Source organism: Rhinolophus hipposideros (genome assembly GCF_964194185.1).
Source record: "Rhinolophus hipposideros genome assembly, chromosome: 9".
NCBI classification, from domain to species: Eukaryota; Metazoa; Chordata; class Mammalia; order Chiroptera; family Rhinolophidae; genus Rhinolophus; species Rhinolophus hipposideros.
In genome coordinates, this window is record NC_138055.1 from 25,750,208 (window position 1) to 25,766,938 (window position 16,731).

The window sequence follows — 16,731 nt, forward strand, 5'->3', positions numbered from 1 at the left end:
AGGGGGGCGGGGGAGACCCGATATCTATTAGTGAAATTCATAGTGGCTTTCCCACGTCTTCTCCTCTGTCTCTTAGTACTACATTTTCTTGATTTTGTATTGGTCCATTAATATTTTGCTCTTAAATTCTCAGGATTCTTTTCAATCCAGAAAAAAAGGAAGTAAAGAGGGAAGGGAAAAGTTTTGGTGAGATTTAACTCACCTGTGGTTTTCTGGGAGTTAGTAGTGGGTTAAGTATCACATGCAATTATAACACTGTTCTCACAGGCACATGCTGATTAAGAAGTTTATACATGCAGAAATAAATATACTTGTATTTGTATTTTTCACAGGGTAGTAGTGAGTCTGGAGATCCCTATGACTTTCCCACAAACTGGAAAAAAAAAAGAATTGTTTATATCATATTTAAAACCTACATTTGTTTCTTAAGACCATTTCTTCAATTCGGTGTTTTACTGGAGGAAGTTAGAAAAAAAAGAGATAAGATGTGCATAATCTGAAATTCTCAGTGGACCAGTTCTGTTTTTGTCACCATTTTTTTGCTTGGTTTTTACAAAGGTAGCTCACTCATCTAGTTCCTGAGTGCACAGAACACCCCACAGCAGCAGCTTCTGCGAACTTCAGTGTGATAGCACAATACACAAAGTGACTGAATTGTGCTTTATTTATTCAGCAATGCCTGAGGAAGTGACTTATGCTACTCTCAAATTTCCAAGTACTTCTAAGACAGAGAAATCCCAGGAGAGCTGCAGTCTCAAGAGAACAGGTACGATCATTTATGCAGGATCAGACAGACCAGAGAAGAGATTATTCACCTATACTGGTGGGTTCTCCTGTCTCCAACTCAAGACTATTAGACTCTTCTAATATTTGACTTTGGAGTGCTATTTCATAATAAAGTCACTATGCCAGAGCATAGTTTATCTATATTATTTAGTTTGTAAGATCATCACAGTGTGTGAAAAGACTGTGGTCTAAAACTCTAGAAATCCAGATGTCTAGTGTCACCAAAATAGCATTTCTTATATATATATATATATTTATTTTAGGCTAGTAAGGGATGGAAAAACAGTAATAGCATGAGCAAAACTTTCCAGGGTTTTTATTTAACTGCTAAAAAATATGAAATAGACATATGCTATGAGACTTATAAGACCATGGCACCCTACTCAGTAATGATGTTGTAAACATTTATTTCTTTCTGCTAAGGAATAAGACTGAAGATTCCTTATCTCAACATAATATAATTCCAAGCCACATAATTGCAGCCTGATTTATTCAGCAATTCAATCCCTGGAAAGTTAGAGATAACAATGAAACAGTAGGAAGATAATTTTTGAAAACATCAAAACCATATTTACCGAAATTTCTTTATTGCTATGAGATATATGGTTTCTTCTTTATTACTGGGATTATTTTTGTTATTTACATATTTTTATACTTTTGTATTTTTTTAAACTTGTTTTGAAGTCCTTTTGGTCATAATATAAAATATCTTCTATGTTTATGTAGAATTTTTAATTTACCCCAAAATATTTTATATTCAAATAATGAAAAAATGAACAAAAAAAGCACTGCCTATGAACAAATCTGATTATAGAGTTTTAGGCATCAGCTTAATGGATAATGTTTTAGAGGCAAGTTTCCCCAAATAGAATCATCTTTATGATATCTGATGAATACATTGTATGTATTTAGGAAGATGTATTGCATCCTAACCAACCAATTAATATCATAGGCAACTGACTTAAGGTAATTATAAAACTAGAGATGCAATTTATGTTCAGACACATATTTTGTAATAATAATTAACAATTGTTATTAAAATTCTTATAAAAGAATTTTATCCCGTTACATACATCTGGGTAGGTTGTTTGAATTCCATTTTTGTAAAAGGTCACAAAGAGTTTGTCTATTAAAAAATCTATCATCAGAATCAAGCTAGAAACACTGGGAATATCTAGATAGATAGAAAGTAAAAAGAATACTAGGGCAAAGAGTGATTTCTTTTTTAACACTTTCACTTTTCCCCCTGAAAAGATAAACATGAAGTGCCAGAATTGGAGCTGGATGGTGCAGCTGGAAATGAAACAGGGACAAATGAGGGCACAGCTGAGGTGGCAGGGAATAGAGCTGTGAGAGGTAAGATCTATTTGAATAAATAGAGCCACTATTTTTAGTAAGGAAAATTAAGGGGAAAATTAAGGACATCGTGGGAGATGCTGGAGCATAAAAATTAAAGATTACTTTTAAAAATGAAAGAAAAATTTTGAGAAAGGAAGTAAGGAGGATAAACACAAGGTGATAAACCCATGTCCTTTAGTTATGGGATACCATCTCTTTAAATTATTTTCTTGATGCACCCCTAGAGTTTTCATATCCTTTTCTGGATTTTTCTTATTTTTATAATATTAAATCTCATTGACTAATTCCTTTCCATTTTTTAAAATCAATTTTATTCTTTTGTTATATGTCATGGGTGATTTTGTTAAATTGTCTTTAATTTTCCTGTCAAAAATGTGTTCCTGGTATTATTTTATTTTCAACAAATTGTGTTTTCTAAAGGCTTCTATTATAACATTCTATTCTTGTGTGTGGATGCAAAATCTTACCTAACTTCTCTGATAATTTTAAAAATTGTATTTTAAAGTCAATATCATTGAAATATAATTTAAATACAAAATAACACACCCACTTTAAATGTATATTTCATTGTACTTAACAAATATATACCTATATACTGCAAAATTAAGATATACAATATTTCTGTCACCTCTGAGAGACACCTTGTGTGACTTCTAAGTTCTCCCCACCATCATCACCACCAGTCTTAGCTGCAGGTAATCACTGATCTACTTTCTGTCATCCTAGACCATTCGGCCTGGTCTAGAATTGTATATAAATACATTCAAATGACATGCATTTCATAACTGTCTTTTTTTACTAAGCACAATGTTTTTGAGATTCATCCATGTTGTGTGTATCAGTAGTTAATTCTTTTTCATTGCTGACTAGTATTCTGTTACATGGAAACACCACAATACTTATCCATTCACCTATAGATATTTCAGTTGCTATCCTATAGATATAGGATATTTCAGTTGTTTCCAGTTTGGGGCTAGTATAAATACGGTTGCTATGATGTGCAAGTCTTTACATAGACATATTTTTAGAAATGTTATTAGGTAAATATCTACCTAGGAGTAGAATTTTGGATTGGATGGGGCATGTTTAATTTTATGAGAAACTGTCAAAACTGTTTTCCACATAGACACTTCCAACAGGAAGTGTATATTCAGAACTTTGGAAGTTTTCCCATTGTGTTAAATCTGCTTCTTCTAAATTCCTCTTGTTTGTGTCTGATTTTTTTCTTAGTCTTTCATGTTGGTAGCTTTCTTCAAATATCTGGTTATCCTTGGTTGCCTGCATTCATTTAAGAGTGTGATACCAAATCCATTTGGTGGGACCCCAGTGTATATGAGATAGGCTTGTTAAATTGTAGCCTTGATGACTGGGGCAATTCACTGAAATATCCAATTGTTAATACTGCAGGTTTTTTTGCCCTCTCTTGGGCCAGTTAATTGCTCTGGAGATGACTCTTCCAATACTCTGCTCATGCAGATTTTTATGAGAATAGATAAGAGAAGTTAACTCAGTTGTATGAGGTGGGATAGAATACATAGGGTGAAAGGAGTCTACCTGTATCTTACATAGACTTTCAGGTACTTTTTCAATTTTCAGGCTCACTCATGGTACCAGGTATCAATTGGTGGAGCTTGTGGGAAGGAGTGGGGGAGAGTGGGTTCTTAAGTGAGAATCAGTTTGTTTCTTTTGTTTCCTCAATGCTGACTTTGGTTCAGTTTCTAAGGGCACAAAGTTACTTGTAGCTTTTGTATCTGCGATCTACCAAGCAATGTTTCATTGTTTTGGTTTCCTTTCTTTTTCTTATTGTGAATCTATACCTTCTTTAACCTCCATTCTAAAGTTTGTTGGAGGTTTTAGAGAAAACCAAGGTAAAGGAATGAGATCTATCTGTAATGATTAATTTCAGAATTATTTGTAATCACTATTTCAATCAGTCCAAATGCACTTTTAGTCTGCCCTTCTTTCTCATTTCTTACTCTCAAAGAACTCCCCTGAATGAAGCTAGCCTAGGCAGGGCATTGAAGGTATGTATATATCCAAAACTCTTACGGGATTCCAATGAGGAGTAAAGGTGATGGATTTGTTTACCTTTGTACTAGTTAAGAGATTCACAGAAAAGAAAGCTTAGAGGAAGAGACAGGCCTCTGTGGTCCATGAAAAAGGGCCTAGTGTCTTGAGATTACTGGACTTCATAGAGGAAAGGTGGTGTCAAACTTTGTGTGTGTGGTCTTGTAATGATTTGCTTGTTTTCTGGTCTCAGAGGATTAGTATGCAAACTGAATAGACATGTAAAACAGTTCCTCTGTAATCCAAAATTATAGAGAGTGCTAGACTTTGCATCCAAGAAGACATTGGACCAGGTTTCTTTTTTTATGGGACAGAATTAACAGATTGTCATCTGCATGCCAATGACACATAGTGAAAGAAACATGCTTGCTTTCCATCACTCATAGGTTTAATGCATCTCAAAGTACTCCAAAGCTAGATCTCAAACCCAAGAGGAAGTAAAACTAAGGGAAAACCAACAAAAACAGCTACTGATTTTAGGGGACTCAGAGGCCAGAGGAGGAAGAAAAAGACAAAAAAAACTCAAAAGTAGGGGCCTAGTCAAATATAACCCCTGGAAAAGAAAGATAACAAAATTAAACAACCAACATAACAAGATCATTTAAGATGTTAAATTATGGCATCGCAAAAATTTAAATTGAGATAACATAACTTTCACTGTAATAACTTTAGTAGATGAGTTGAAAGAGAGTGAAGATAATAAAGGCCCAATTAAATGTCCTGGAAGATCATACAAAATAAATTATTCAACATTAAAGAGATATGAAAATCATGATGGACCTGGATAATAAAGATAAGTGATTGAGTATGTAAACAATACGATTTCAGAAAAAGGAAAAAGAACAGACATAAACAAGGGACTAATTAAAGAACAATTAGATACCTTCTGATACAGAGGAAATATGGAGAAGAAATAACTTCCATTTACTTATCCCAAATTCAGAAAATATGTGTCCTCCATTTTAGCAAACTAAAAAATTATCATACACTCCATCTGAGAAAAATACTGGAGAAAATTTCCAGACACAGAGGAATTAATAAGATGTTAAAATAAGGGAAATTTTAGAGGCAAATAAAAAAGTAATAGCTGATAATGGACTGACTGAAATAAAAACTATAATAAAAGTGCTAAATTATTTTTGCAATGAAATACATATATTGCAAGAGAAAAATCTATAATAGTCTAGAACAAATTTTACTAAATTCTCACTGTAAAACATTAGGGAGATAAGAGATGAGGGAATAAAGATATAAAAGTTTAGGTTCGACAGTGGGATTGGTAATTATATATCAATACTATATTATTATAACTCAGAAGCAGTGAATGATTAGAGCACTTTGGTGAAGGAAGTAGAATTGGTGTCTTATTTCATAACATAGCAGGAAAATATGTGCTGAAGGGCTAGTAATTAGTATAAGAAGAAAGATATACAAGTAAAACTTTTAAATTACAAGGTGAAAAATATAAAATAAATATTGAATCTAGACTAAATAGTGAAAAAAAGTATGTTATATAATGTGCAAATACATGATTTGTGAAGGACATCTAAGAAACATAAACATGTATGTATCAAAAATATGAGGTACATATATGAAGCAAAAATTATTAGAGAGTTAAGGATATTTTATTTGAAATAAATTTAACTCAGAGATTTTAATACATTACGTTTGTTACTATACAATACCTAGCAAAATATCCAATAAATATGAAAATGATTCAATACTTAAATTACATGTATGTATTCATATATTAAACAAGTGTATTAATTTAAGCATACATATTGTATATTATATTATATATATATTATAATATACTATCTATATCTATATTATCTCTCTATATATATATTAGATTAATGAAAGTGAGATTAGGAAAGTAGGAAGGGAAAAAAAAATGACTGGTAAAATATAAACCAAAGAGTGTCCATAAAAATATCCAGAATATGTCATATAATCACATTTACTTAAAATTAAGCGTTTTCAGTGTTAGATATGAATGTAGAGATGTATTCACGTTGATTGCATATAAACGATGACTGCTTGACTTTACAAGAAACTTTTTTTCATTACAAAAAAAATAAAAAGAAAGAAAATAGAATTAATACTCCTATACAGGGAGGGGCAGGAGATGGAGGGGTTAAGGAAAGAGGAAGCCGCATAAAATGTGTTGCTTCATGTCATCTTCCTGAATCTGTGCTTCCTCATAGGTCAGACTACTCCATCCAAAGTGTGGCATCTTGTTGCTTTCATTTTGCTGATGCTGAATTTAGCAGTGCTGGTTGGACTGGGAACCCTGATCTTAATGAGTAAGTTTCCACTTTTTTCTCAGGCTGTCCCTTGGTTTTATTAGGCACATCACAAATGAATCCAAGTCCTGAGAAACATTCATATAAAATTTCAAGATAAATGGAGAAGAAAACAGGTTTCATTTCTATATGACCATATAACATTAGTCAGTCTCTTGAGGGTATTTTAATATCAGATTCCCTCAATGGCAACTAACACTAAAGAGAGTATTGTAAAGCCTATTTATCTGTAAAATCAAAGCAACAACAAAAGTTTAATTTATACCCGGAGGGTTTTAATGATTTCATTTGTTTGAAACAAATTCTCCATTTTCATGACATTTTCTCCTTGCCCAACTCATTCTAATTGCAAACATCTTTCAAAATGTCTTCATCATTACTTGCTTTTTTCTTTTCATTAATAGCCAGTTATTTTCTCCTAGGAATCACGAAATTTCAGATGAATGTGATCTGGCTTCATGATGATGTCATTTGAAAGATAATTTCTCCCAAATGATAAATTTTTTTTTCTAGAATTTTTTTGATTAAAAAGTTCCTGGCATTAGTATAATAATTGGTGGACAGGATCTGTTTCCTCCAATATATTGCAAGCTTCTTCAGGGCACAGACGTTGGCTTATTCATTCTTTGTCTTTTTTGGTTGAATGGATGTGTGAAGTAAATAAACAAATGAGTGAATAAACAAATAGATGAATAAACAAATGGGAAATAGCAGGCTTTGTAATATCAAAGCTGAAGTTTCTTTATAAGAGAAGCAAATCTCAATTTACCCTTATCAGCACTTTGTTCCACATTTAAGGAAAAAAAGGTGTCTTTTTCAATAAAGATCTAATACACGTGCGTTGCCAAAACTTCAAAATACACATGTAGACAAGAAGAAAGTAAAAGCAATTAGCAAAAGCAATACACCAATGGTAGGTAACAGCTATTATAATATAAAGACATACATTAATATCTTTGGCATCATAAAGTAAATATAATTTTGTCAACATTTTATTTAATAATTTAAATAAATTCTCTGATAACGTCATAGTACTTAATATTTTGAGTACTAATGTTTTCCCGTGCATTAGCTCACCTAATCTTTACCTCAAACATATCCTATAGTTATATTTTTTTATCAGTTTCCAGGATCAGGTCGTCCAAAGTACTTTTTCAGTTCTGTGCAGCTTGAAGTGACCAGTGGAGAATATTTGATCATATATCTATCATTTTATTTTGTACTTTATGGTTTTAATACCTTTTGCCTTTCATGTTTCTATCCTTTGCTATGTTAATCATGTTTTCTCTTCTTTGAATACCTTCACAACCCTGGCAATATTTTTTTTCTTTAAATATCCCTTAATTATTTATTTGAGAACTAAAAAGCTTTTTTAAGCACTCCATATTTTGGGAGCATCTCTTCCCAAGCCTGGATACTAGTGGGAAATACTCTCCCAGCTCCATTTCCTCCTACAACAATGAGTACAAAAGCATCCTTAGGAAATAGAAAGAGGATAATTATTACAATAATTGCTAACTTTTCTTGAATGCTTATTCTTCGTGGTTTTTATCTCATTTAATCCTCAAAAAACTTAAATTAAAAACGAAAGATCCTATTAAGTTGCAGGGCTGCCAGGTAAACATCTGTTTATCAAGAAAACCAGATTATATTATAATAATCCACAAAATGGGTAAATTATAAAGTTTTCTGAGTGTTCTGAAGTTCTTAGAGACATGATCTCTGTCTTTCGCTTTTTTAAAAAATTCTGAGGATGGTGTTTGTCATTTCTCCATAGTTAAATTATGGTTATATCTGTTCAGGAAACTCAGACTCACAGCACATAGACTCACCAATATATTTTGGCACCACCTAGTCTGAAAAGTGATTTGTGTTTTTATAAACTACCGAATTACACTATCTTTTATTTTGAAATCTCTGATTCACAGGGATCTTTTTTGTTTTGCATTTCAATTTATTTGGCCAGTTCCTTAAATAAGGATACGCTCCATTGAGTAACATAAATCATTTTTATTTCAATTAATTTTAATCTTAAAAGTATATAAGGTTAGTGTTTTACATGTCTGTAGCTATCATTTTAATATTAGGTCGGTGCAAAAGTAATTGAGGTTTTTGCAATTAAAATCACAAAAACCTTTTAAATCACAATTAAACCTTTTAAATCGTAATTACTTTTGCACCAACTTAATATGTTTTTATTAAATTGTTAAGTAATAACTTATTATAATATTAATATAATTTATTGGAAGACTTTGTGTTAAAGTTATTAATCTCTTGCTATGAATTACAGATTACCAGGAATTCTTCTTCAGCAACAGAACATCATATGATGGGCAAGGAAGCATAGTAGAACAGTTGGAGAAAAATATAACATTGTACATGGATATGTATAAAAATGTCTCAAGTGAGCACATCACTTTAAAAAATATGTTAGAAAATACATCAAAAATGTTGAACAACTTTATCGCAAAATACTCTAAAGACTTAAAGCAGAAGAAAAAGGGTGAGTGAAATGACCTCTGTTTCTTATCGTCTCATCTCATCAATAATTTAGGGTTCTCCATTTTCCCTGGCCTTTCACTGGGTTGAAAATCTTGAAATATTCCTGGGGAAAAAAAAGATGGAAATATGCTAACCATTTATAAATCTTTCTATAAAAAATATACTTTTTTTTTCTTGACTTAGTTTCTTTAAATGTTTTGCTATTATTTTTGTCAAACTAATCTCTCTTTCTTCTTCTCTCTCTTTCTTGGTTTGGATTCAGTTTTCTTGTATCCCTTCTTTCTTCCTTTTTCTTCTTTTACTCTCCCATTTACACTCCTATTTTAATAGACTTTAGCTGAGTTTGTAGGAAATAAATATTCTGTATACTTGCATATCTAAGAAGGTCTTTATTTTGGCTAGATATAAATTTGAGGTTAAAAATTAGTTTCTTAGATAATATTATTTTAAATACATTGCTTCATTGTCTCTAGCAAACAATGTTATTAATAAGAAGTCTGTTTCCAGTGTAATTTTCATTCCATAAAAATGACCTGACTTTAGCTTTGAAGATATTTTCTTCATTTGGGGGAGCTGAAATGTTAGGATATTCTGGGTATGAGTGTTTTCTAATCGTTTCTTTGCTGTGCAATCTGTGGGCCTTCTCAGTCTGAAAGTTTATGTCTTTCAAATTTAGGGAAAATATGTGGTATTACAAATAAGCTTGTTTTTTTCACTCCATTTTCTCTGTTCTTTTCTTGACTTCTCTGCTTTGAATGTTAAGATTTGCAGATTGTCATCTCTTCTCTGTGTTTTCTTTTTTTGATTTTAGGTTATAAGAGATTTCTTAAACGTTATTTTTCAATCATTCTATTGATTATGATTTTGACAATCATATTTTTTTAATCTGATAAAACCTTATATGATTCTTGAGATTTCTGTTTTTTGTAACATTCTGTTCTTACTTTATGTATATGAGTATAATATCTTTTGGGGTCATCTAACTATTTTAATTAGAGGAGTCTTCTTTTTCCTAAATTTAGCTTTTTTGGGGTGAGGATACAGGTTTTTCCTTTTATCATGGGAATTCTCTTTTGTCTGCTGGTGTTCTGATATATCTTACACTTCTTGCTTTTCTGTTCATATTTAAGAAGGAAAGGGATGGTTGGTTAACTCTATTGTTATTATAAAGAGGATAAGTTTTCCATTAGATCTCTCTGCAAGTGAGAAATCTGTCTGGATATTTTAAGGGTGAAAGACGAGGGTGGAATGTATGAACACGCAACTTTCCCTTTCAAATGAAGCTGAATATAAAGTGTAACACTAGCAATCACAGTAGAAAGTTAGCCTTTGCTAGACAGTTCATTCAATTTCTTTAGAGAGGAACCATGTCCTTTCCTCTCCTGAAAATCCTATCACCTCTCACTGATTTGTCTTCCTTCCATTCTTCATTCTTTCCTTTCTTATCTTAAAAAAAAAAAAAAAATACTGCACACTATATGTCAAGCACTTGGGAGACCCTGAGAATATAAAGTTTTTTGCATACCAGTTATAACAATTCCTCATCTTGAGTAACTTATGGTATGATAGGAAAAGCATACAAGTAAACAGAAAATTAAATTTAAGTGTAATAAATACTCAGAAACATAAATATACAGTGCAAGAAACAATATAGTTGGAGGAAATAGTCCAAACTGGATAGGGATACAATATTCAATGCTGGGAGTGGAGGCATATTGAAATAAAAGTGATGAGTGATAGCATGGCACTCTCAGGAAAAATTCAAGGTATTCAAAATAAATGTGGACTAATAAGAGATAAAATTGGAGTGTCATTAAGGTTTCTGTAGATAATGGGGAGAGTTAACCTGAAAGTTATGAAAAAATATTGGATATTTTAAAGCACAGTCTTATAGAAACATCACTGGAAATAGTGAAGTTATGAGGTTTTTATAGAAAATTTAGCAGAATAGATATGAACTAGGGTGCTGTTGCAGCAACCCAACTAAACTGAAGTTTTCTCTGAATGCTTTGAATAATTTTGTTATCATTTTTCTTGTATCTATGATTTTTATTCTATCTCAAATTGTTTCATATCCAAACCCCATTTCATTTCAGATCATATTCTCTTCCTTCTCTCATATCTTAAGCAATTATCTCATCAAATATATAACTTTTGTTAATCATTTCAATATATAATGCAGATGTTTGAAAATTCTGATATACATGCATACTGATTGTATATCTCTGCACACATATTATGCACATATATGTATTAGTATCATAGACTTTCCTCATTTGTCTTCCAGACCTCAAATTTTGCTCATACTCAGTGTCATATGCATGTCATGGTGACAGCAAAAAGAATCACTCTTCCTCAATGAATATGAACAATGGGAAAGAAGAGGATGAAACTCAGGTCTGTGTTATGATTTGTGGTATGTCCACAGAAATTTCTTGGTATTGTTAAGGTACAGGTAAGGAGAATCTGAGTGACAATATTAATCCTTGACTGTTCCTAATAAAATGGCCTTCATGCCTTTCATCTTTGCCCCCTCCCTTGTAAGGATATACAATTTTTAGAGTTACCAGTCCATGAGGCATATCACAACAGGTAAGTTATGGAAATATATTTCTATGGTATTTCTTGTTCCCTGTGATTTCTGGTTCTTGTAGAACCAGAAAGAAGATAGTAATGATTTATTTTAAGTTGTGAGGCATATTTTAATGGATCATTGATGCAAACTAAATCATGGGATACTCCTCCCCCTTAAAGTTGTTGTACACTGATGAAAAATTATACTCTTGACTATAATCCAATTGGTACAATTGTATAACTTATCTTATTTTTAAGTTTTGACCCTACTTAGTGTTATCAAAGTTAAAATAGAAAGAAATAAATCAGATAAAGTTACCACAATGTTCATGATAGTTTTGCTATTATTGATTTTATTAACATTTGAGTGTAGAAAAAAATATAAAATTCCTAACTGTGAAATACTAAAAAGCCTTTCTATCCAGAACAATTTATTTATTTAATTTACTGTAATGTATGGTGGGCTCCAATCCAAGAGATTTTTGTCATCAGCGTTAACCTGCATGTTGTTCACACCTTTGTGATTTTTGCCCTATATGGTTTTATTACCTGAATTATTATTTTGTCCCTTTTGAACTCGATTAATCCAACTCAATTTTCAAGTATCAACCTCATTCTTTCTTTGAAAATTCTGCTTCCATCATGATAAATCTAATTAGTGGCTTTCTTTTTCATATCTCCACAGCATTATATTTTTAGTTAACAGCTATAATTGTGTCTGCTCTGCTAGACTTTTAGCTCCTTGAAGGTGGAAAATGTGTCTTACTCATTATTGTATACCATTTATGACACTGAGAACACTTTAACCCTGGCTGAAGTACAAGGTTCCTTTAATAGCTTGATTAAAAAAAAGAAATGTTTTTTTTTTCTGTAGGCAAAGGGAGTACTTAGAATGTCAAAGAGGAGATTTTCAATTGTTAATGTATTATTTTGATGTTACTTTATTACGGAGAGAAATATCTTAATCAGAGAAACCAATTGAGAAACAGTTAAGAAATTAAGAAAAATTAAGAGATAAAATTGTTTTATGCTACAACTTAATCAGGTATGAGGTATGAAGAAAAGGGAACAGACTGTAATAAGATTTCTGTCTTGAATTTGCACACAGGAAAAAAATTATCATGTGTGTGGTAATTTTGTGTTTGGTGTTTGGAACTGATGTTGAGTGTAAATTGTAATATGCCAAATTTATGGCACTTATGAGAATCTCATGGACATAAAATGAAATTGAGCTTGGAGCTGAATGGAAGGTGACTATAACGGAGATTTTATTTTAATTATCCACCCATAATTTTACTAAACATTATTTATCAAATATTTATTAATGCTTACTATGTTCTTTTAATTGGGAATACAAAATGAATAAAGTACTGAGCCCCATCATCAAAGAGAATTTGAGTCTGGTAGGGAAGTGTTGTGGTCAATAACAACAAAAAAAATTAATAGATTGGGTGACAACATCCAAAATGAATTGGTAAACTGAGGAAAGGAGAAGACAAAGTATAGAATCCTACATATTCACACTATAAATGGGGCAAAACATTTTTTAAAAAGTTATCACAATTATTTAAGAATAAATGGTTAAAGAAATAGGGAGCAAAAAGAAGGTATGATGCCATGGAGCTAATGTAAAAGCATTTCAATAATAATACAATCAACAGTGAAAACAACTCAACAAAAAGGTTAAATAATTTATGAGTGATAAAAAATGCTATTTATTATATGCCTATAATGAGCCCCAAACTGGAAAAGACCTTTCTATTTAATGTTTTATTTAACCTCAAAATAGTCTATAAGTATCAGTAAGTATCATTGTCCCTAAATTTCAGATCAGGAAACTGAAGTTAATAGAGGATACATAAATTTCTTAAGGTCACATGAGTAATAAGCACCAGAATGCAAGCTCAAATCCTTGTCTGCCTTGTCCAAAGCCCAAGATATGTTTAAAAATAGAGAGTTAGTAGACAATGAAAAGATGACCCTGGTGAGAGTATTATAAATTAAGTAATATGGGTTGAACATTAATAGCATTTTATTATTTTTCAAACAAATATTTCTTAAGGGTTTACTAAGGTCTGCAACATAAGACTAAGTTCTGGGGATGTAATAATAAACTATGCCCTCATAAATCTTACAGAAGCTTTTACCTAAGGTGAACCAAAACAATAAATTAAGAATTATGCAAATGTTTATTTTACTGAAATGATGATACATATATAAAACTTGAAAAGTACAGTACTCAGAGGATAGAGATGGCTTGAAATCTTAATGAGAAAGAAGAAATAAAATCAAGCTTAAACTCTGGGTTTTCACTTTAGAATCTTGGAAGTTAGTGGAAGACAAGATATCTTTTATATCCCGAAGGAAATTTTATGATACCAGAAAGAGTTTTAAAGACAGTGTTACTTACTTTAGGGTAAGACCCAATGAAGAGGAAAAGATTAAAAGAGTAAGATAGAGATAAGAGTAAGATAGATTATAAGAGTAAAATAGAGTAAGTTGGAATAGAGTGGGGGTTCTTATTGGAAAGGCTAGTCTTGAATGAATGGGAACCAATTGCACAGTGTTAAGAGAAAAGAAAATTAGAAACCCTACAGATATAGATATGGTGGTATTTGGGGTTGTGGGGGCATAGTTCATCTGATGCCTTCTATTTTTGCCTGTCATCAGCTGAACGTTAAAAGTGTAGTGATGGTGTTAAGTAGGAGACCCGAAAACAAAGAAGGTTTTAAAATTTCACTCAGGGAAAGGGGACAAAGAACCAGAAAGAAGTGAAATCATTGTTGAGTGGAATTTTGATGACATGAATCTGGTTTTGTTGTACTTGAATTAGCTTCCAGTAGTAGAAAGGAGTAGTAACTGATGTTTGTTTTGTATATAGCTGTTCATTGGCTGTCTTCCATCACCTGTCTCCTGGAGGGATCTGAACTGTACTCTCAACAAGACAAATAAGACAGCAAAGAATGTTTCAGACTTTTGCATTTTGAACTGTGAGTTAATCTGTCCTTTTCATCTTGTCACTAAATAAAGGAGTATCTGCTATGCTAATTTTGAAGATATTTCTGTGACCAGCATCCACCATATATGGTCAAAGATGTATAAAGAGAAGACAAGATATTCTGAGAGCATTTCTCTGTATCTCAGGCAATTCTTTTTATAGCAAAAAGTCTATGCTATATAAAAGAAGTTCCTTCGATTTAAGAGCACAGGCAGTAGAAATTCAGAAGTTTTGCTTTACTTCTTTGTCTTTCTTTTCACCTCGCTACTCCTTGCTTTCCAAGGGCACTGAGAAATGGAGAAAAGGTATAAATACAAAATCACATCAAGGCCAGGGATATTACTCTGTGTAATACAAAGTGTTCCTTTGGAGCCAAGAAAACTGCTTTGTTTCTACTACTTCATATGTTGTTTAAGTAAATATAAGCTTACACACTTTCTTAAAGGAAGATTATGATGGTATTTTAAGAGAGTTATCATCAGGGTTACCATATGATTTATTGTTCAAACCAGAGCACTTTTGAGAGTGAAAGAGGGCTCTGTTGATAATTACACCAGTGTCCTGGGCAAGCCAAGATTTTTTAGTGACTTCTTGGGTGAAATTGGGAGCAGAAGGCCCAGAGGCAGCTTTGGGTCTTATATAGTGGAGGGCTCCAGTGAATTCTCACAATAATGTAAGGAATCACCGTAGCTATGGTCACTTTCTTCTCTTTTAATTAAAATAAACTAAGAAGAAAAGAATAATAAATTTTGGAAATAATGGATTCTATTAATGAGACATTTGTCTCTCTTTCAAGATAAATAAAGCACACAACTCATTTTTATTTACTTTTTTATTACAGGTTTGGCACCATGATAAATATTTCAAGTGCTGAAATGGTGAACGAAGAATGCAGTATTTAATAGAAATGAAATAACTGGAAAATCTAATGATTCTATTAGTTAATATTTGTGAAAACAAAGTAGATAATATCCACATTATTAATGCCAAGTAAATGCAAATGCTCCTAGCTTATTATAATACAGTAGGACATAAAAATTACCATGTAAACAGAAACTGCAAAAACAATCTCAGAATCAGATTGTTTTGTGACCTTTAAAACTTTTTATCAAAACATTTAATGTTTTTATCAAAACATTAAAAACTCTATTAATGTATGTAAATCTATACAAAAATAAAAATAGTAAAATTAATATTAGTACATTATAATTTTGAAATATTAGAAACATTGAGAATTAAAGTGGTTTATTTCATTTTTCAAGAGTCGTATGAACAGTGGTACAACTTCTTGTGGTCCAGCTTACTATACAGATTGAACATCTTTTCCATGCTTTAGCAAATAGCCGTACTCCTTTCTATGTTGGGGTTAGCATTTAACATTTTATCCTTTGTGCGCTCAGACATGTAATGTTTCCAACAGTTCTTTTAATGGGAAGTTTGTGGCTGGCATCACTTCCTTTAGGTGCCTTAATCTTCATCAAAACTACTTTTATTATTTGTCTATACATTTCCTTCAGTAAGTTCCTCTGACTGCATATCAAGACTCTGAAATGAAGTGTCAACATTTCTACAGTCAGCTATTTCTTCTTTCACTGTATTTAGTTATTATTTGCACAGTATGATTAAAGTTTTTGTCATACTTTACAATTATTATTCATTGTGCTTCTTGTCAGGATGCTTGAATATTTTCAGCTGTTTGCTTGATTTCATACGTTTAAAACTTAGTTAAAGAAATTGCATGACTGTAGTATCATGTAATGAGTGTCCAAATGTCCATCTCAGATAAAAGGTTTTAAAAGTTGAAATAACACTTTCATTGACTGGATTAATAAAGTTGGGTTTGGTGGTAAATAGCATATTTTTCACTCAAGGCCCTAAGAGAATCAGGGTGACTTGTTTTGTTTTGTTTTGTTTTGTTTGTTTTATGGAGGCAGCAAAATTATGCTCCGGAAACTGGTTTTGTCTTTGCCAGAAACTTATTTAGCACAGATTCACTATGAGAATTATAATAATTTCATAAACCAAAGCATGTAGGATAAACTCTCTCAATAAGACAAATAGAGAAATAACATATTTCAAACCAATGACAGATTAATCACACTGTTAGGCAAGGGGAGATGAGAGGAATGAAGTACAAAT

The 16,731-nt window shown here is 31.8% G+C and overlaps 1 protein-coding gene across 1 annotated transcript; it reads left to right on the forward strand.

The window, feature by feature from the left end:
* Positions 1-675: 675 nt before the first annotated feature.
* Positions 676-16,440, forward strand: LOC308501844 (uncharacterized protein; the record flags this gene model as incomplete). Its single annotated transcript, XM_081058937.1, has 7 exons — positions 676-766; positions 2,041-2,142; positions 6,420-6,518; positions 8,809-9,021; positions 11,308-11,417; positions 14,476-14,584; positions 15,434-16,440. The coding sequence occupies 7 exons, from the start codon at positions 676-678 to the stop codon at positions 15,445-15,447; spliced, it is 738 nt and encodes a 245-aa protein (XP_080915063.1). The 3' UTR covers positions 15,448-16,440.
* Positions 16,441-16,731: the final 291 nt, after the last annotated feature.